Below are 19,783 nucleotides of genomic sequence, written 5' to 3'. Positions count from 1 at the left end.
GCTTAATGATTACTTAGATCTCTTCATCTTCATTTTTATTGAGTTTTTGGTCCATGTAGCATGGTCCTTGGGAAATGGACGTCCCAAGTGAGTATACTTCCAGATCTAAGACCTTTGAGGGCCTTCATGGCATAAAGGTGCAAACTTTATGGCCATTGAAGCCCCATGCAAGCTTTAGGATGTCATTTTGGCCTTTTTAGCTCCAAAAGGCTTTACGTGCTCATGTAGTGTCTAGGGTCTAGATCTCAGTTTGTATGCCTTAGCTTGAAGTATAAATGGCTTTTGGATCAAGATCTAGGTCTCAAAGAGTTAGGGTTTGAGCTAATTACCCTTAAAAGGACATTTTCAGTATGTAGATGGAGTATGGAGCTTAGATATGAAGGATAGGAGCTTAATCTATCAAGATGGCTTAACAGACTGAAGAACTCGTCGAGTCCATAGAGGAACTCGACAACTTGGTTCGAAGTGTCCCGATTATGTAAAGGGAAAAACTCGACGAGTTCAAGGAGGACTCGACGAGTTGACTAGAGAAGTCCTGGTTTTGTGGATAGGAGGAACTCGACGAGTTGGATCGTGATTTCAGGGTTTATGATTCATGGAAATCGACGAGTTGATGGACCAACTCGGCGAGTTGAGTCAACCCAGGATGTTGACTTTAACCAGAAGGTTGACTTTGACCAGGGTGTTGACTGTGACTTTGACTTTGACCAAAGTTGATCCGTAAGGGATTATAAGTATGAAAGGGTAATTAAAGGAAATCTTTTATGTGTAGGAGTTTGAGTGGGGTTGATTTCAGAGCCGAGGACAGTTCAACTACTTCACGGCATTTGAGGTGAGTTACCTTCCAGTAGGAGTGGGTCGAAGGCACCAATGCCGTCCCACTAGTATTTGATTATAGTTGAGATGATGTTATGTTATTATGTGATAGTGGTAGGAGGGGTAGGATAGACCCTGTTACCGGTTGAAAGAGACCGAAGGGGAGGCCAACACCCATATATGATGCATTATGTGATTTATGTGTATATGCTAGGCAGTATATAATTTATGTGTATATGCTAGGGTATTATGTGGTAGTAGTAGGGATGAAATAGTCCCCGGTTACCGGTTGAAAGAGACCGAAGGGGTAGGCCAACACCCAGATATGCTAGGCAGTTACCGGTTGAAAGAGACCGAAGGGGTAGGCCAGCACCCAGATATGCTAGGCAGTTACCGACCGAAGGGGAGGCCAGCACCCAAATATGCTAGGCATTATGTTATTCTTATGGTATGTGGCATGATGGGGGAACTCACTAAGCTTTGTGCTTACGATTTTCAGTTTTGGTTTCAGGTACTTCCTTTCGAAGGGAAAGGAGTCGGCATGATCGCAGCGCATCACACTATATTTTCCGCACTGGAGATCTTTGGGATTTATACTCTGATGATGTTTTGTTATGACATGTTTTGACTATCGATACATTGATTTCTCATATGAGTGATTGTTAACACGTTGTCGCGCACGTATTAAACAGATAAATTTATCACTGTTTGTTGCACTAAAAATATAGCACAGGGAAGCAGGGTCGAATCCTCAGGGACACAGCCTAAAAGTCAATGCCTTTTTGCATCAGACACATCTAGTCAAGAAACAGAATATAAAAGGGGGAATTTTAAATTTAACTAAAAACTAAAATTTGCAGTGATATTAAATTAAATGAAAGTCAATAATTAAAAAAAACAATTCCAGTTCTGCTACGACTCTCCTAATCTTGCAACTGATCCAGATCTGATTATTTGAGATGCGTTTTATCTAAGCTGGTACTGAGAAAAACTAACAAGCTCTAGTAATTTCTCTTTTACCTAAACTAGTTAATCAAAACAAGATCTTCAATTAACCCTAACTTTTTACAGTCTAATCAAACAAGCTCTTAATTAAGATCAGAAAAGTTGCATTAAGTTCTTTGTAAAATTCTCAGCAATACCCAATACTTCTCACAAGCTCGGAAGCGTAAAGGTATGATTTTTACAGTTTATAATAAAGTTAAATCCCAAACACAGAACCGATTTATTACTTGTTACTTATTACCAATTAATTAGAAAAATTACGGATTCTATTAACTGATTAACTGGAATGATAAAACCCTAGCTAGGTGATCAGACTAACAAGAATCAAAATCAAACATTCATTAAGAACAAAACTGAAGAATCTAGATAGAAACACAAATCAAAAACCAGATCTAATGATCAATCACATGAAAAGTAATTGTCTTTGCAGAACTGAAAACTAGGGTTTAGCCAGACATGGATAAAATCTGATCTAAAACAATAAAAACAAACATTAAACTACTAAATCTTACTAAACTAAACGTAGGAGATGATCCACATTCTTCAGATCTTCAGAAATCGGAGAAATCGGAGAAGAAACGCCTCCAAAATCGTATTTTCGTCGTCTGGAACCTCTGGAATCGCCAACTTAGGTTACTGGAAGGTTATCAGGGTCTATTTATACGTCCAGCAGCAAAAACGGCGCACCTGCGATCGCATGTACACAACCTGCGATCGCAGGTTTTGAAATAAACGTGTCTGATGCCTTTTTAATGAAGTAGGATGCTATTATGACACTTTTTGACCAACCTACGATCGCATGTACACAACCTGCGATCGCAGGTATTCAGTTTTCACTCCCGGATGAATTTTGGGCACAAAAGAACCTCGAAGGCAACCTGCGACCAAACCTGCAATCGCAAAAGGGTCACCTGCGATCGCAAGGAGACAACCTGCGATCGCAGGTTGTACCTATGACGTCCGAAATTTCGTCTACTTTTCATATCATTTTGAATCGCGTCAATCGGAGTTACGGTTCTCGAGATATGGTCAAAATACTGACAGGGGGTCAAAGCTGCCAGTAACATCCTTTATCTTTAGATTGTATATTCTTTCTTCGTGTGATCAATTCGATCGAATGTTTCTTGACCAAAGCATCTTCCAAACATTCCTCATAATCCTTCATAAGTCCCAAGCTCCATTTTAAGCTCCAAACGCGCATCCAACTGCTCCCAAAGCACTGCTCCACTCGAACAATCTGAAATTGACATAAAAACATGAGCAGTACGGGAATTCTAACGAAAGACATGAGCTGAACATTATTTAAATAAATGACATGAAAATGTACAAAATATGATCCTAAATGATAATAAAAACTACCCTATAAGATGCATAAAATTGCATCTAACAGTGATATTATGATTGTTATCAGACAAATGGTTTTATAATTATTTAATTTAAAATGAAATTTTTAGCCTTAAATTTTGGGATGTTACATGAGACTTAAAGTTGCCAGCTTTATCAAGTCTTGGTCCTCCTCCATTCCCTAAGTCCCTTATAAAGCTTAGTTTTAGTGTTTTTAGCCTCTTGATACCATGCATGGATGTAAAGTTAGCAACTTTACGTGGTATCTCAGCCCAAGGGGACCAGATCTATGGTTTGGAGGCATTAGACTCGCTTGGAAGTGACTGAATGAGTTAAGACTAAGGAAACTTGACGAGTTGTTTACCCAACTCGGCGAGTTGGATCGTGGTCCCCCGACCTTTTTGATTACTGAGCAAACTCGACGAGTTGAAGAGATGACTCGGCGAGTTGATTAGGGTTTTTTTTCGGATTTCTGAAGACACAAGGAACTCAACGAGTCCACAAGGGGACTCGACGAGTTGTATTGAAAAGTCTCAATTCTTTTGAGAAGGAGGAACTCGACGAGTTGGAGGAAAACTCGACGAGTTGGATCGTGATTTCACGATTCTGTGAGTTATGGGAACTCGGCGAGTTGAGGAGTGGACTCGACGAGTTTAGTCAACTCGGAGCGTTGACTTTAACTTTGACTTTGACTTGGGCCAAGTCAACCCTTATGGGGTTATGAGTATGAAGGGGTAATTAAGGAAATCTTTTATGTATAGGAGCTTGAGCTGGGTTGATTTTTGGAGCCGAGGACTTTCAGCTACTTTCCAGTATTTGAGGTGAGTTACCTTCCCGGTATAAGTGGGTCGAAGGCACCAATGTCGGCCCACTAGTAGTTGTTTAAAGTAGAGATGATTGTCTTTGTGATAATTGTCTGGTATGCCACTATATGTTGAGAGTTATGTGCTTGTATGCTATGTTATTACGTGGTAGTAGTAGGGGTGAAATAGTCCTTGTAGCCGGTCGTAAGACCGAAGGGGTAGGCCAGCACCCAGACATGCTAGGTAGTATGTGATTATGCGTTTATAGGCTAAGATATTATATGGTAGTGGTAGGGGTGAAATAGTCCCCGTAACCGGTTGAAAGAGACCAAAGGGGTAGGCCAGCACCCAGATATGCTAGGCGGATACCGGTTGAAAGAGACCGAATGGGTAGGCCAGCACCCTGATATGATAGGCGGTTACCGGTTGAAAGAGACCGAAGGGGTAGGTCAGCACCCGGATATGCTTGGCAGTATGTTATTGTATGGTATGTGGTATGATGGGGGAACTCACTAAGCTTTGTGCTTACGGTTTTCGGTTTTGGTTTCAGGTACTTCTTCTTCGAAAGGAAAGGAGCCGGCATGACTGCAGCGCATCACACCATGATTTCCGTGTATGTGATATTTGGGAGTTATACTCTGATGATGTTTTATTATGACATGTTTTGATTATTGATATATTGGTTTTGATATGGGTTGACACTATGGATGTTTTCAGACAATTGGTTTTATAATTATTAAATTAAAATAAAATTTTTGGTCTTAAATTTTGGGATGTTATAGTTAGAGTTCGAATTTTAATGGATTAAGGCTTAAATGTTGAGTTTTTGGCTTCAAACTGTGCTCACGACGTGAGACACATTGTCTCACGACGTGAGGATTGGATGATCCCATTTCTGATGAGCTTCTTCGGGCTCAGGACGTGAGAGAAGGCTGCTCACGTTGTGAGGTCAGATCAGGTGACTTTCCTTGACTGGGTTGGCTAGGTTGAGTCGAGATGAGTTGGAATCGGACCGAGTGAGCTCTTACAACGTGACCAAGGGATGGTCACGACGTAAGGATGGATAGTTAACATTATGGGTTGTTTACTTTGACTTTGACCGTTGACTTTTGGCTTAGGTTGACTTTTGGTTAAATTTTATTTTTAGAAGGTTGACTTAGGGTTTACCTTGTGTGGATTGATAGGATGTGTTAAGCACCCATCATTTGACAAGAGAGCAGTTAGATGTAGTTGGCACAGTTTTGAGCTGAGTATTAGTCGGCTTTGTGATTTAGGTGAGTCTCCTCACTGTACTCGGGGTTCGCAGGCACCAATTCCGGCCCATTGGCTTATGTTAGATAGGAAGATGAGGGGGTGGCCCTTGGCATTTGTATGAAAGACCGGGAGGTAGCTCCCGACAAGTTATATGCAAGACCAGGGACTGAACCCTGGCAGATATATGTAGTATGCTCGTTGTCTCTGTGATACTTGCATTGAAGACCATAAGGCTGCTCTTGGCACTTGTCTGTAAGACCTAGGGTTTCGGCCCCCGGCCTCTCAAGGAAAGACCATGATATGGCTCATGGCATAACGACAAGACTATGGTTGGTACATACAATCTCTATTTTATGTAGGGTATGTGGTACTTTGGGGAACTCACTAAGTTTTGTGCTTGCGGTTTCCTATTTATGGTTTCATGTACTTTCGTTGCGAAAGGGAAGGGCCCGACTTGACTCTACAGCATCCCCTAAAGTTTTCCGCATTGGCAATTAATGATATTACTCTATGTTTAAATAATATATTCACCTTGATCGGTTTTGGAACAACTCGTTTGTATGATTTATTGTTTTAAAAACAAAAATTTTACTATGAATTTTTAGGACGTTACACTCTGGAGCTTCGCTACTAACACTTAGGAAGTGCTAGAACAAGGTCATGTTAAATTCAAAAATAACAATGAAAATGTATTTTATAAAATGATAGTAAATAGGCTATAGTTTTTTAAATACATATTACTTGCTTAGGAATGAGGCTTCATACTTGTGAAATAATCAAATCTTTTAAATATTATATGATCTTAGGAATTAGTTTGATATGTGTATTAAATCTTTTAAACATTTTATGATTTAGTTGTTTGCAAATAAAAGGCCCGGTTTTTTAATGTTAGAAAATAGGATTCTAAGATTCTTATGTGTTTTTGTCATTTGTGTATACGAGAGTAAAAAATTGGCATTGTTATTAGTGTCCGTATGAGCATCATAGACCAATGGACCGGCCATGCACGTGAGTAAAAGGTTTCCTAAAACATGGAAATGACAAAATTGCCCTCTGTAAAGTTTCCTACCGAAATGGCATGGTAAGTTCTTTTACTTATCATTTTGCTAGGTCCACAAATAAAATAGTTTTGCGGGTCACGATGTTTTCAAAAGGACGAAGTGGGTGTTTTTGGCGAAGTGAGGTTTAATACCAAAATGGGCTCAGTCACATGGTTTGCTTTTTTTTTTTTTTTTTTGTGAATTCGATAAAACATGTGGCATGTAAGAAATTTGAAACAAAATAATATCAAATAATGTGATGTGACTGTTTCGGTCTCTCCTCTACCACATGAAATCATGGATGTGGCTCTCTCAAATATAATGACATGACATTTCTTATGTAATTCATGTATATTGGTTGGGGATTGTTTATTTTTTTCATGATGTAATTTCCACTATATAGAGGGCTTAATTAACCCTAAACCTTACCATAAGCTGATAAAGCTCATAGTTTGTTCTACATCACTTTAGGTGAGCTAAACCAAAGGTCTTTGTATTTGTCAAACAAATTATTTATAAAAAAAAATAAAAAATAAAAAATAAAAAAAATAAAAATAAAAACTATAGCCATATTACGTGCAATTAGTTTTTTGATTTGTGATTGATGTTCTTAATTCCACGTCGCCATGACATCTGGGATCCTACAAATGATATGAGAACAGGATCAATCAAAGTTTTTGAAAGTTTGTGTTTCACTATTAAACACTTGAGCCTTTTGTAATAACTTTCTGTTATCAATCAAAAAGCTAAATTGTATTTTGTCTAGATTTGTTGTTATAAACACATATTCCTTCCAGATTCGTTGATTTGTGTTTTAGAAGCATAGAAGCATAAATACATATTTTTTCCATTTAAATTCAAAACACAAAAACAACAACACTTCCAAATAAAACTTGATTGAATAGTGATGGATCTAACTGTGATTAAAAAAAAAAAAAAAAAAAAAAAAGGTTTATATCCTCCGATGAGCAACTTGGCTTGCATCCCTGAAGCAATGAAATGATCATGAGTCTGCAGGAGCTAAAAAATCCATCATCTGCATCCCTCGTCCAGCAACTGCAATTTGATACTGGTTCCTGTTTGACAAAACATAAAGCAACATAAGCATGAGCATGAGCATGAGTATGCAACACCTGTTATATACCTTCCACATACTCTAACATCCAATGCTTCTGGTTCCGGTACGCTAACGATCAAATGGGCCTTCTCACTTAATTTACCATCCACTGACGACACACGCCAACAACGAACACGCTGATCAAGCCCAGTAGAGAAAACCCAATGCCCGTCTGTCCAAACACCTATTTAACACAACACAACAGATACTTCATCAGACCCAAGTCACAGTGTATGGATCTGGATCGGACCCATACAAGGACAGTAGTTGAAAAGAACCGATCCTTTTCCAGCAAGAAAGAGAAAGTTTCACCTTTTACAGCAGAGCAATGAGCCGAGGCAATTTCGTCAGGATGAGAAAATACAATCTGGTACTTATTTTGTAGACAATAATATGATGCATGTTTCTTACAACTTTTGTCTGTACCCATCACATCAAAATTTAAAGAGTGGAGTGCTTGATCATCACCACCGCTTATAACATTGCAAGAGAAGCAAGATGATTCACAGCCTCTAACATCTGAAACATGCAGGCAATTCACCCCCGACTGGTGTGCATTTTTTACAACATGCAAGGGCCATATCGTATCTATTTCTTTTTCTTGTGAAGTAGAACCATTAGCAGCACAACCTAAATCTGATGATGTATCATTATCAGTTTTTTCCAATGACCGCCACTGACGACCACCTTGGCTTCCTCTTCCGGTGCGTGGCCTTGTCTGAAAGTTGTTGCAATCTTCCTTATGCAGAACTGATACTTTCCGCATGAATGCTTCAACAGCTTCAGTCACATCCCAAAACGCAATACTTCCATCTGTAGACCCACTAATAACCATAAACAGACTTCTCATCTGACTTTTATCTGAAAAAACAAACACCCTTCACGTTAATAAAACACCAATAGTGAAGGGAGGCAAGATTCCATGATGCTTGCAACAAACATGCATACAAAGCAATCTTTTTGTATTCAACTCTTTTCCATTAGCATCGGTGACAAAAGGCATTTACATCCAATTAATGTTAGAAGAAAACATTGAACCTCATTACCAGTACCACAGAGGAAAACATTGAACGATTAGCACACAGTAACATACATGGTATCCAGATTACATTATATGCTAAACACATGTCAATCACCCGCATTCAAGAAAGGTTAAATAGTGAGGACTAAAGATGGGCATGAGCATTTATCATTAAAGGAATAGATTCTATGCAACCAAAGGAGTCATGTGATCAAATCTTCCAAGCCAAGCTCTAATAAAGAAAAACAATATAATATATGCATGATTAGCACTCATATAGATAAGGTCTACTTGAGTCTCATCAAATCATCAACAGCATGTCCCATAGGATCGAGTATGAAATGAGATAAAAGCAGAACGATTAGCAAACAGTAACATACAGGTATCCAGATCACATATTAATGATACATTAAAGTAAACCCAAGACCAACTATTTATAGAAACTTGCACACTGTTTGAATAGACTACACATCAGTCACCTTTAAAAGTTGCAAGGTCAGGAACAACGACATGTTGCAATGACAGAACTGGCGATGTGGAAGGAACCAATAGCGCAATGTCAAACCTGCAATGGATTTGAAGAGAAACTAACTTCTGTCATGCAATCCAATATAAAAATCTACTCATAGCTGCGGAATGAAACTAGTCAAAATTAGTAGAAACTATGACTAAATGCAATTTAATACAGGTTTGTTTTATTTAAGATCTTTCTGCATTGTCTTTTCAAAAAAAAAAACTGTTAATTATAGAGGAAGTCGAGGACTTAATGCCAGGTTGACTCATGAAATCCAAAAATCACTATCTTGATCTATATGGACAGAGTCACAAGTTAACACTCAGGTACCAAAAAAAACAGCACTCGTGTAAATCAAAGAACAAGTGCAATTTGCATATTTTATGTGACGCGTACCAAAGCCGATGTGGTAATACTAGAGCCCTTAACGTAACTGTGGCATCTGAGCAAGAAACAACAATGAAGCACACAGACATCCTGCAAGCAATTAGACAAAAAAAATATTTTAATTGGTAGAGTTGGGCGATAAGCACAAGTAAATAAAGTAAGATATAGCTGTTTGTTGGATCTCACACTACCTTGAACCAGAAAACTTCACAAGGAAAGCAGTGACAGCTAAGTAGCGCCAGTCATTTTCAAGACCATCACTGCAGCAAACTTGTGTCTGTGGTTTGATCTTTTCTGGAGGAGTAGTATCAACATTGTTAAGATTTTCTGTGGTTTTTTCTTTCTTTGATCCACGGTTTCTGGTTGGCAAATCACTGGAAAGCCATTGGAACGACATTGATGAGGATGGAAGTGCTTCTTCAGTTTTAGGTCTTGAAGTTGAACTGAAACTGGCTTTGCGCTTCCATGCAGTTAGGACCCTTTTTGCACCTACTGAAATCAGCAGGAACTTGTCTTCCTCATCTTCTAATAAACCTGTTCCTTGATCACTGTCCAATGTTTCATCTACAATGGTATGTACCTTGAACACAGAGCAAAGTGATCGCACAGCCGATCCACCAACATGCTCTCCAAGCAATTTTGAAGTGGACCAGTTATCAATACCCCAAGAATAACTGAGTGTACATTTGCACATCACTACATTAGCTAAGGAAGATAATAATTTCAAACTGTTTTAATTTGGCCAGGGTAAAAAAGGATGGGGGATTAAAGTACACCAACACTATATCATAATTGAGTTTCAAATACTAGCTGCCAGAGCCGAGACATGGGGTTCAGTGCGAGAATATAATGAGTTAAGTGTTTCAGTGGAACTAATTGTACCTTGTCAACCTCACAGTTCCATCTTCACAACCCGTTGCTACAAAAGCTGATTGAAAAAGCTGAGCCTGCTTTTCATCTGAACTCAACTGTGTACCATCATTGACAATGAAACATAGTGAGTGCATCTCTCTGCCATGGAATTGCAGATGGAGATTCTGAGGGTATATCCTACTATCACTGGTTGCTACCCACTGCTTGTGCATATAAATGACTTCATCCTGTGACCGAAATGGGAGAATAGTTAGCCAACATCTCGCATGAGAAAAGCAATCCAATCATAAGACAATAATACTAGAGGGACAACTTTTTAGGTATGTAGTTACTCACTAGTCACTAGTCACTAACCAGAACTCCCTAATAATCTAGCATTCACATAAACACATTGGAAATGGAGGTGATTCTTTCTAACAGATGGTTAGTGTTTATGACACAATATATTTGATGAAATATACTCCTCTTTAGTAGGGAAAAAAAAAAGCAGATATGAAACTGTACTTTCTTCAACCACAAACCTTCACAAACGCAAAGCAATTCTTCATCTCTGGTACATCACCAAGAAAATAAGTATGAGGACGCCGCCATCCACCGCATGGAATTTCAGCTACCTGTTGCAACAAGAAAGCAAGACCAAACCAGCATTAAAAAGTGAATAAAGCAGATCAAGATAGAGTGATAGACAACAGACAGAGGGAGAGGAAAACGAGAGAACCTTTGTCTCAGTTGACAAATTCCATATTAAATAATCAGCTGATGTGAAGCCTATTGCATAGTTCCCAGTTCCAATGTTATGACCCGCATTGTCATTGGGGAAGAGAGATCGAACCAAACTCAGCTCTTTTACTTGTTTCATTCCAATAAATTCCATTTTTTGTTTATATCGATCATATTCCATATAGCATACGCATCCATCTCCTCCAGTCTGAAGCAATAGCCAGTCGGTTATATGTAATAGAAAAACATTTTAAGCTTAATATAGAACTACATATGGCAGAACATAACATACCGAGTGTAGTTCAAAGGTACTTGGATTCAATCCATGGATGGAAACACTGCTCACACTTGATATGCCATGTGCTCCTTTGAAGTAATTTAAAGGGGCAATGTGTGCCACAGAAGCATCAGGTGCAGCAAGCAACAAGTCTCTTAACAAGGGAAATAAAACTAGATTACCACGAAGATCCCCACACACCAACACCTGATTGGAAGATCATGACGTCAACCTCACACACACACATATATGTATATGATGGCAAAGATATACCTGCTCGTGAAATGATGCATCCAAGCATAGTATTCTTGTAGGAAAGCATGAGGTGAATTCTGCTACTAAAGATGCATCGGCATGCCCTGTTCCTTTTTTAGAACTGGACTGAAAAGGTTTGCATATCTTCCAAAGCTTCAATCTTCCTCTAGGATCAGCTATGAATATATACCTATACAGTAGTAACAGTTGAAAATTTGCAATCAAATTTTAGGTCAGCATTGTTAATTGGACTATGTCCTAGGGGCTAAGACCTCCCAAAATACTTTTCGCTTCGTATACTATAAACAAGATGATTGATTATATTTATATGCACATAAGAGTAATGATTCAGGTGAACAATAGTATGCATTTATTGAAACAAGTCATAGACAAGTAAAATGGGAGTATTAAGTTGAAGGGTACCTGTGGCCCAAAGACTTGCACCAATATGTTCCTAAAAGCTGCCTCTCAGCTTCAGCAGGCCAAGTGAATGATAGATTGAGCTCAGGTGTCTCGATATCAGCAATTCTCACGACAGTTAATCTTCCCTTACCATCTCCCAAAGCAATCCAGTTCTCCACACAACCCGGGAATACGCTCATACAAACTATTGGAATCTCCTCTTGGCTACAGAAAAGCTGAGTCCATGCTACATCACCGGTATCAGATATTTTAGCAAGGTACAGGAAGCCATTGTTTGTGGCTACATAAAGCTCACATTCACTCGCAAGATGCATACAACGTACATATTCGCTTTTGCTGCAATTGCAACAAATGTGAAGGTAACTAAAAGGTCTACTCAAAAGAATAATATATCATTACAATATACCTGTCCATTAGTGCAGTACGCTTTGAATTTGGAATTTGGATAGTAAAGATCTGTTTTCTTTCATACTCTTCCAGACCATTGCATCTCTCCGATTCCGATCCCATGGGCAAAGAAGAATGCAGCTGATGCACTTTTATGGCAGAATCAAATCCAGCTGTAACAAGAAGAGAAGAGCTTGGATCATACAAGCATCGCCATACTCCCCTCCCTCTGTACGATAAAGTAGCACAATCTTTTTAGCTATAGTTTGGTGCATCCTAAGAACTATAGGACAACTCACATCAACATTCTTACTGAATATATGAATTGAGCGATTTTACAATACTTGTTAACATGATACTGAAAAATCAAAATAAAGATTGTCTGCAACTTACATATGCTCCTTGATTATTCTAAGTTGTGTTCCATCCAGTCCCCATACACGACATGTACAATCCTCGCCGACGGTGATGATTAACTGATACAAAAAAAAAAAAAAAAAAGTAATGAAAACAGATATTTGTTGGCCACACCACACACATAACAAATGTAACTGAAATGGCACATCCAATGAACCAGAAAAGAGGTAATGTGATCCAGACTTGTTTTCCTTGTCTATAGTAAATGAAACAAAGATGCACTGATTTTGAACTTATTTATTGATTTGACAGGGAAAGTTTTCATAAAGAGAGACTATTAACAAGGAAACATCCAACTTAAACACATATTAGGCAATATCCCATTCAAATTGTTTTCACTAACGAGAATAGGCCAACCAAGAATAAAGATAAACTGAAGTGAGAGGTAGGCTTACAGAGTCGGACATACAGCAATCCCAAACCCTGGCAGTGTGGCCAAATAGCACAGGCCCAGTGGAAGGAGAAACAGTCACCTCTGTATCATCATCATCATCAGAGTCTCTTTTTCCAGTATGAACTTCCCAGATACGTGCACTGCACTAATAAGATATCAAAGGAATCAATATGAATAGTCAGAAGGCTCATAAAGTTGGGATGAGAATTGACCTGCGATCATCCGAGACAGACACCAGTTTTGATCCATCCAAAGACCATGTAATACGGAATATAGAACCTTCATGCCCCCCCAGTCTACATACTGGGACAGCTTTGTACTCAGCAGTCTTTGATTTTGATCCCATAGGAAGAGTGTCTACTACTTTCCAGACAATTATCTGGCAGGACAAATTTACAATCAACTATCTCATCATGTCTAGAAACTAATTTTACTAATGTATCAGGCAGGTAGGTATCTATTATCTAAGAGCCAGAGGAACACCCGCCAAACTGATAATATATTTGACCAAGCTTTATGTGTTAGGCATTGACTTGACCGGCATAAAAACACATATACGGGTGGCTTGCAGTTGACTAGTTTGAACATCATTTTCAACTTTCAACTGCAGAGGCTAGTTTCGGGGTCCAGAAAGCAATTTTGTGACCCCAAATGCGAATTCATTTTGGTAGCATCTGTTTTTTCTAATTGTATTTTAAAAAAAAAAAAAAAAATAGTTACCTGGTTATAAATTGTACCAGATGCTACATGGAGAGAATCAATTTTGTGACCCCAAATGCGCATCGTATACAGAAGACATCTGTCTGTGAATGAAGGAAGGAGGAAAATGTGAAAAGGAGAAACAACAAACAATATCTTGAAAATGCGTATGTAGCATTACGTAGTGTTGCAAGTGTAGGTAGGTAGAATAGCATACATACCTGGAGAGCTCACCTGAAAGCTGATTGTAGATGTCAAGGTGTCCCAGAAATACAGAGTGTTGTCGGTGCATCCAATGGCAAGAAACTGACTCCCTTTAAGAATTACAGATTCCTACTACCGAGCAAGAACGTAAGGAACACATGAGCGAACATTGAAGAAATCCATATATAGCAATCGAAATTAAAAGAGATTCTTTCACAACCTGTATGAAGCAAACATCCAAAACCCAGTGACCCAAATTAGGCAGGGACTGAAAAGAGAGCAGATGGACGAGCGTTTGTTTGTTGTGATGTGGCAACTGAATCTTGAAGAGAAATAATTTGAGCCTGCGCTCTCCAAAGACGGCGACTCTGAAAGTAAGTGATGTATCTGTTACTGTATCTGTTAGGGGAAGACAAGAAATGCCGTGCACCCTAACACCCTTGAAGACTTGAAAGGAAGCGATCATATTGCCAGTATGCAGGTCATAGAAAAGTAGTTGCGAACCAGTTCCTGGTTGACGATATAAAAAGAAAGTAAGGGAGGGATTAAATGGAAAGCAACAAGTTCCTTGAGAGAGTCAGGGTAGCATAGAACATAACAGTAATAATAAAGATCAAGTAGAGAACCAGCAAGGAGATAAGGAAGAGATGGAGACGGGGGAGGGAGGTGGAGAAAGCACAGAGCTGAGATTTCTCCGAGGTACTGTCCGCTCTCCATTATTCTGACTGACCGGAAACTCTAGATTACAGATGACAAACAACTTTCTTTCTTTCCTCAGCGGGAGACGGCGTTTTTGTGAAAGGATGAAGAGGAGGTCAAACCGTCAAAGTCAAACAAACCACTTATGGCCTGGGCTGGGCTGGCGTAGGCCCATTAATAGCAAAAAAAATATGTTAAGTAAAAATTTCCATTAAGTCGTTACGGTGAATATATGAATTTGGTAAATTGTATGCAAGAACCAAACGCCACGAGTTAACATCACCCCATTTTGTAATTTTGAGAATCCTTCTTGCATATCGGCTTTTGTTAAATCGCACTCCTGTCAAAAGGGTTTTATGAACGAGAATCCTTCTTGCATATCCGCTTTTGTTAAATCGCACTCCTGTCAAAGGGTTTTATGAACGTTATCTTGGTCGGAATATATATGTGGTTGCTTTATTAAATATGGGTTGCCAAAGTGGTAGAACAAACAATTCCGAACTTGGAGGTATGGAAACCGATTAAGACTGAAAAATATGAATAGTAGACCCGACTACCCGAGAACATGATTTATGAAAACCAAGATCATGAAATTTGTCAAGAACACAACATTTATGGAGGCATGGAAACCAAAACAAATCACTCCTATTCATACATTTTATAAGTCGGGGAAATGGTAAAAAAAATGACCTCAATTAGTCATATAGTCATTGCAATTGACTAAAAAGGCTTGAAAAATTCACTAAATGGCCAAAAAAAACATCTAGCAACCAGGCCAAATAGGACCAAACCATTCCTCATAAAATAGGACCAAACCATTCCTCATAAAATAGGTCTCAATTTTAACTGGTTTCTAGCTAGACCTAGGTCGAAATTGGTTAGCCAATCTTAGCATGCAATTCTACATAGGATATGGAGAGTAACTGTGAATCTATAACCCAACAACGATAGCCATCCAAGTGTTTTTTTTTTTTTCAAGCCCGGATTCTAATTCATCCAATGTATCAGTTTTGATATGCATACAATTTAATTACTCTTTGTACCTTCAATGAATTTGATAAATTACAAAATTATATTATGTGTCTAAACTTTATATGAACTTTGCAATACGCAACTAGAGATCACCTTGTGTAACTTAAGTTGGCAATAGCTGTCAACATTGACTGAGCAAATTAAAGTTGGGAGTTTTTCAGCAAGAATTCTCTTTATTCTTATAAGAAGCAAAAAACCCTAAACTTCTTACAATCAAATGGCATCACCTCAACTTTGACTTGTGGTTCAATCACATCCGGGACCTGACACATGGAAAAATCACTAAAAAGACCAACAAACACATAGCAATTTATGTAGCACAAAGCCACAAAACCACTTGAACAAGCATCGGAATCGGAAAGAGCATAATAATAATTATTCCTACAAACAAAATTTCAATAGCTTGCAATCAGCAAACGGTTTTCAGGAGAGATGTTAGATGGAACATATTTGACAAGCTCAGATTTTTCTAGTCCATGTTCCCTTATCCACATCAACCTCCCTGCATCAATTATATCTTTGCACATGAACCCTAGCACAGCCCGATCTCTTGCACACATATTTCTCAACAAATCATCATCATCATCACCTTCTCCTGCTAAAACCTTTTCATTTTCCCTGCTAAACAAACATAAAATCACTCATCAGGACGACTAACTAAAAACACGGGTAATCAATTCATGAAAAGTCGATGGATAATTATTCCACTACTACATCTTTGTATCCAATTCTTCATGGTCTGCTGAATCTACGGCCCAGCTGGTAAACCATGTAACTGCATGGAACTCGTCTTTGCTCATCCCTTGACTTAAGAAAAAACTTTTATCTGCAACAACCCAACAAGCAATATGTTCAGGTCTAGATTCAACAACCCAACAAGCAATATATAATATCGAAAAGGAGTTGGATGACAGATCTTACTGATATAATGCTTCCATTGACACAGATGGTGGCAACATGTTGCAATTGAAAGTCCTCTCAGGTAAGATGTGCTGTCATTTTCCCCAACACAACATCTTAAGGTCATATCTGCCAAAACAATTGATTACATGTCTTATCTTATCTCTTCTCTTCTAGGGACAACAACTCAAACAAAGCAAAACCAGCATTACCAGTTGCAGGCCCACACAGATGTTTTCCAATTGCCAAATAAGGAACTCCTTGTAATGACCCGATTGCATTCAGATTCAAGTCCTCAACTGCACAAAAAATATAAATCAAATCTTTTGTGCTTCTGCTATAGACATGATCCTGAGACTAGTTTTCATAAATCATAATCATCTTGAATTTGTCTTATAAAAGGATGGCTTGCTGACTAATGGTGCCTTTCGAAAGGTAATCAACAAATGTTCAAGAAAGTTTCAGTTTTCAATAGAAAAAAGTTGCGTTATTGACACGCAAATATGACCTCACCATTGTTTTTTCTTTTTCAGAATTAATACATCACAAAGACACAAGGATCAAGCACGTGCTACTATTGGAACCATATAACATTATGATAAAATAAGAAAAATACAACTTTTGACCAAATCCTTACTGTCTATTCTCAACCGCTCTAGCATCAAGCTCTCTTTTTGTCGCAAGCTTCGATCCGCCTGAATTTAGATAGATACTCAGGGATAGAGTTGAAAAGGTAAGTAGCAATAAACCACATTGAGGAACATAACATGGTAGCCAGGTTGTGTTATATCACACTATCATTTAACTGACCCCAGCGAGTTCAACATATAAGAAAGAAAACAAAGACACTGACCTTAAGTTTATATGACTTGCGCTCAATCAAGAAGACTTTTGAGACCCCATAACAGTCTGCTAGCATTTGTGTCAAGTAACCCCTTCCAGCTCCAAACTCAACCACCGCAGGAGAATGAAGCTGTTCCCCAACACTAGAACAAGACTTGAATGCTCCGAGTTTTTCCAAGTTTCCAAGAATTGACGCCTGCTGGATAACATGCTTTTCTTGAAATGGGATTTTCCTGAAACTAGACAGATTTACTAATAATAATAATAATAATAATAATAAGACCAGTGCTTCTGTATTTCACTGGATAACACAGAATCAGACTGGGCCGAAGGTGTAGCTAATAGGAGTATTTCAGATTACTGCTCTTTTGTTTGGTGTAATCTAGTGACATGTAGAAGCCAGAAGCAGAACTTAGAGCTTTGGCTCTAGGAGTACAGCAGAAACAGAATTTAGAGCTTTCGCTCTAAGTATTTGTGAAGGAATCTGGCTTAAAAGACTATTGGTTGAATTAGGACTCTTTACAGAGGGATCTATAAAAATGCTTTGTGGTAAGGAAGATGGCATTAGTATCGCTAAGAATCATGTTCATCATGACAAGACAAAACATGTTGAGATAGATAAGACATTTCATCACCGAGAAGATTGAAAATGCCACAACTGAAACTATTTATGCTCCATCAAGATTTCAAACAGACGGCATTCTTACCAAGGATCATCTTTGATGAATTAATGTGGTGCAAGCTGGGAATTTTTGACATACATAACCAAGCTTGAGATTTATGTATTAAATTAAAGACAGGAAGGTAATTCCGTCATAAACATGATAGAAAAACAAAAACAAAAACAGGATGAAGTGGAAAAGTCCTTCAATAAAAACTTTTGTCCATGGGAGCTGGCACCAGTTGATACATACTCTGTGCACTCACATGACATCAAAGTTACAAAGCACCATAAATAGGATCCACAATTGAAAGGGTAACTAATGAATCACAATACCCTGAAATACTAAACGATGTTGCACTATAGGCACCAGTATATGTATATGTTGTATATGTTTTTTTTTTGTAACGGCCATGTTAGTATTTGCCTGGGATTGAGCCCAGGACCTCCTGGTTAGAAAACTCCTAGTTAGACACCTTGTTAGCCAAGTGGGCTAGCCCCAACTTGTATGTTGTATATGTTATTAGTCTAAGAAAAGTGTATGTGACTATAAAATTATTGTAGAGGTCTTCTCTAGATCAGTGAGGAATGAAACAACTGTTATTTTCGAGGTTTCCAACTTGGAGCTCATTGTCATGACTCATGAGTTACGCTTATTTAGGAAAAATTTCATCTAAAATCCACGCAAGGAAAGGCATTTGGATTAGAAAGCTACAGTTTGCATACCATACCAGTCATTTGCGCGGTTAATCCAATTCCTGCAAACTTCCGGCATGTTGTAAGAGTCTTGAATGTCCTTGCATATGGAAGCGTGAACAGACTTTATTTTTTCGATTAGTTTGATCAACTCATGTACAGTGATAGATTGCACAGCCATCCTCTTGGACTCTGAGGAAACGTCTTCATCTTCTTCATCGCCTCCGTTAATGCCCTTTTGGTAGAAAGGTTGGAGGGACAGTGAGTTCTTATGTTTGAGCAATGGACACCGTCTAAGGTGATTCTCAAGGTTGGATTCCAGTACAGAGCTGTTCCATTACATGGGATAGAATCATATTACGAACTATAGAAAGAGGAAAACTGAGCATCCGATAATGGATAGTGGAGAAGAGCGAAAACTTACTGGGAGGGGTCTATTGAGCACTGAATCCACCTGTCATCCGACCTTGCAGAGTGGTTGCCGCAGAACCTATATTGGAAATACGCCAAGTTAAAATCTTGAGGAAGCGTGTTGGGTAATGCTTATTGCTTAGCTTACTCGGTATTGGGGAGCGGGGGAATCGCACAAAATCTCTTCTTTTTGAGCAACCAAAACTTGCATCTAACCCCCATTCTCCGTGGCGCCTAAACCCTAAAAAGGGCTCCGCTTTGCCCAGCTGGTTGCCGCCTCCTCACAAGAGTCCACGGTGGTATATGCCGCTCAGGACTACAGAAACCAAAAGACCTGGAGGCTGGAGTTCGAGTTGATTGTTACACAAGACCATCTCCGACCTAGTGTTCGTTTTAGTCTGTTATGATTTAAAAAATAAATAAATAAATAAATAATAACTAGCAGCTTGGCGTTGGATCAGGTTTGCTTAAATGTTGATAAGTTTCTATTTTGTCATTTTTGGCTAATAACATGGTTTTCTTGATTTCTGTTTTAAAATGATGGTTTTTTAGAGATACAGGTGTATAGATATATGGTCGTATAACTTTATG

At 38.6% G+C, this 19,783-nt stretch overlaps 2 protein-coding genes across 6 annotated transcripts; both read right to left on the bottom strand.

Moving 5' to 3' along the window:
- Nucleotides 1–7,087: 7,087 nt before the first annotated feature.
- Nucleotides 7,088–14,728, bottom strand: LOC145131481 (Transducin family protein / WD-40 repeat family protein). 2 transcript variants are annotated; one of them, XM_079066161.1, is made up of 20 exons: nt 14,577–14,728; nt 14,171–14,460; nt 13,968–14,079; nt 13,768–13,850; nt 13,260–13,426; nt 13,049–13,187; nt 12,630–12,712; nt 12,256–12,465; nt 11,850–12,185; nt 11,445–11,616; nt 11,187–11,378; nt 10,893–11,102; nt 10,696–10,788; nt 10,184–10,401; nt 9,493–9,975; nt 9,311–9,391; nt 8,880–8,965; nt 7,692–8,240; nt 7,407–7,563; nt 7,088–7,338 (listed from the first exon to the last, which is right to left on the bottom strand). In XM_079066161.1, the coding sequence occupies exons 1-20, from the start codon at nt 14,665–14,667 to the stop codon at nt 7,266–7,268; spliced, it is 3,825 nt and encodes a 1,274-aa protein (XP_078922287.1). In that variant the 5' UTR covers nt 14,668–14,728; the 3' UTR covers nt 7,088–7,265. The 2 variants fall into 2 exon arrangements, with proteins under 2 accessions (XP_078922287.1, XP_078922288.1); XM_079066162.1 differs by lacking the exon at nt 14,577–14,728 and having other exon boundaries at nt 13,981–14,079; nt 14,171–14,309.
- A 1,106-nt stretch (nt 14,729–15,834) lies between these two features.
- LOC145133254 (methyltransferase) lies at nt 15,835–19,583 on the bottom strand. Of its 4 annotated transcripts, none has more exons than XM_079068183.1 (9): nt 19,341–19,583; nt 19,206–19,271; nt 18,817–19,110; nt 17,435–17,663; nt 17,219–17,276; nt 16,794–16,880; nt 16,603–16,710; nt 16,396–16,507; nt 15,835–16,302 (listed from the first exon to the last, which is right to left on the bottom strand). In XM_079068183.1, exons 1-9 carry the CDS (start codon nt 19,412–19,414, stop codon nt 16,077–16,079), a joined length of 1,254 nt encoding a protein of 417 aa, XP_078924309.1. In that variant the 5' UTR covers nt 19,415–19,583; the 3' UTR covers nt 15,835–16,076. The 4 variants fall into 4 exon arrangements, with proteins under 4 accessions (XP_078924309.1, XP_078924310.1, XP_078924311.1 ...); XM_079068184.1 differs by having other exon boundaries at nt 15,835–16,299; XM_079068185.1 differs by having other exon boundaries at nt 17,435–17,657.
- Between the last annotated feature and the right edge of the window lie 200 nt (nt 19,584–19,783).

This window comes from Lactuca virosa, chromosome 8 (assembly GCF_052849685.1).
Source record: "Lactuca virosa cultivar CGN04683 chromosome 8, Lactuca_virosa_CGN04683_v6, whole genome shotgun sequence".
Taxonomy (NCBI): domain Eukaryota; kingdom Viridiplantae; phylum Streptophyta; class Magnoliopsida; order Asterales; family Asteraceae; genus Lactuca; species Lactuca virosa.
The sequence above is the reverse complement of the archived record's forward strand: the minus strand, read 5'-3'. Positions and strand labels throughout refer to the sequence as shown.

Bases quoted from the DNA above. Each gene is read 5' to 3' on its own strand.
- LOC145133254 (XM_079068183.1), bottom strand. From the start codon at position 19,414: ATGGGGGTTAGATGCAAGTTTTGGTTGCTCAAAAAGAAGAGATTTTGT. The intron at 16,508-16,602 runs GTAAGATCTGTC...GGGTTGTTGCAG, and splicing joins TCAATGGAAGCATTATATCA to ATAAAAGTTTTTTCTTAAGT. The intron at 16,303-16,395 runs GTAGTAGTGGAA...ATGTTTGTTTAG, and splicing joins GAAGAATTGGATACAAAGAT to CAGGGAAAATGAAAAGGTTT.
- LOC145131481 (XM_079066161.1), bottom strand. From the start codon at position 14,667: ATGGAGAGCGGACAGTACCTCGGAGAAATCTCAGCTCTGTGCTTTCTC. The intron at 13,427-13,767 runs GTAACTATTTTT...TTGTCCTGCCAG, and splicing joins CTGGTACAATTTATAACCAG to ATAATTGTCTGGAAAGTAGT. The intron at 7,564-7,691 runs GTGAAACTTTCT...TGTGTTAAATAG, and splicing joins TCATTGCTCTGCTGTAAAAG to GTGTTTGGACAGACGGGCAT.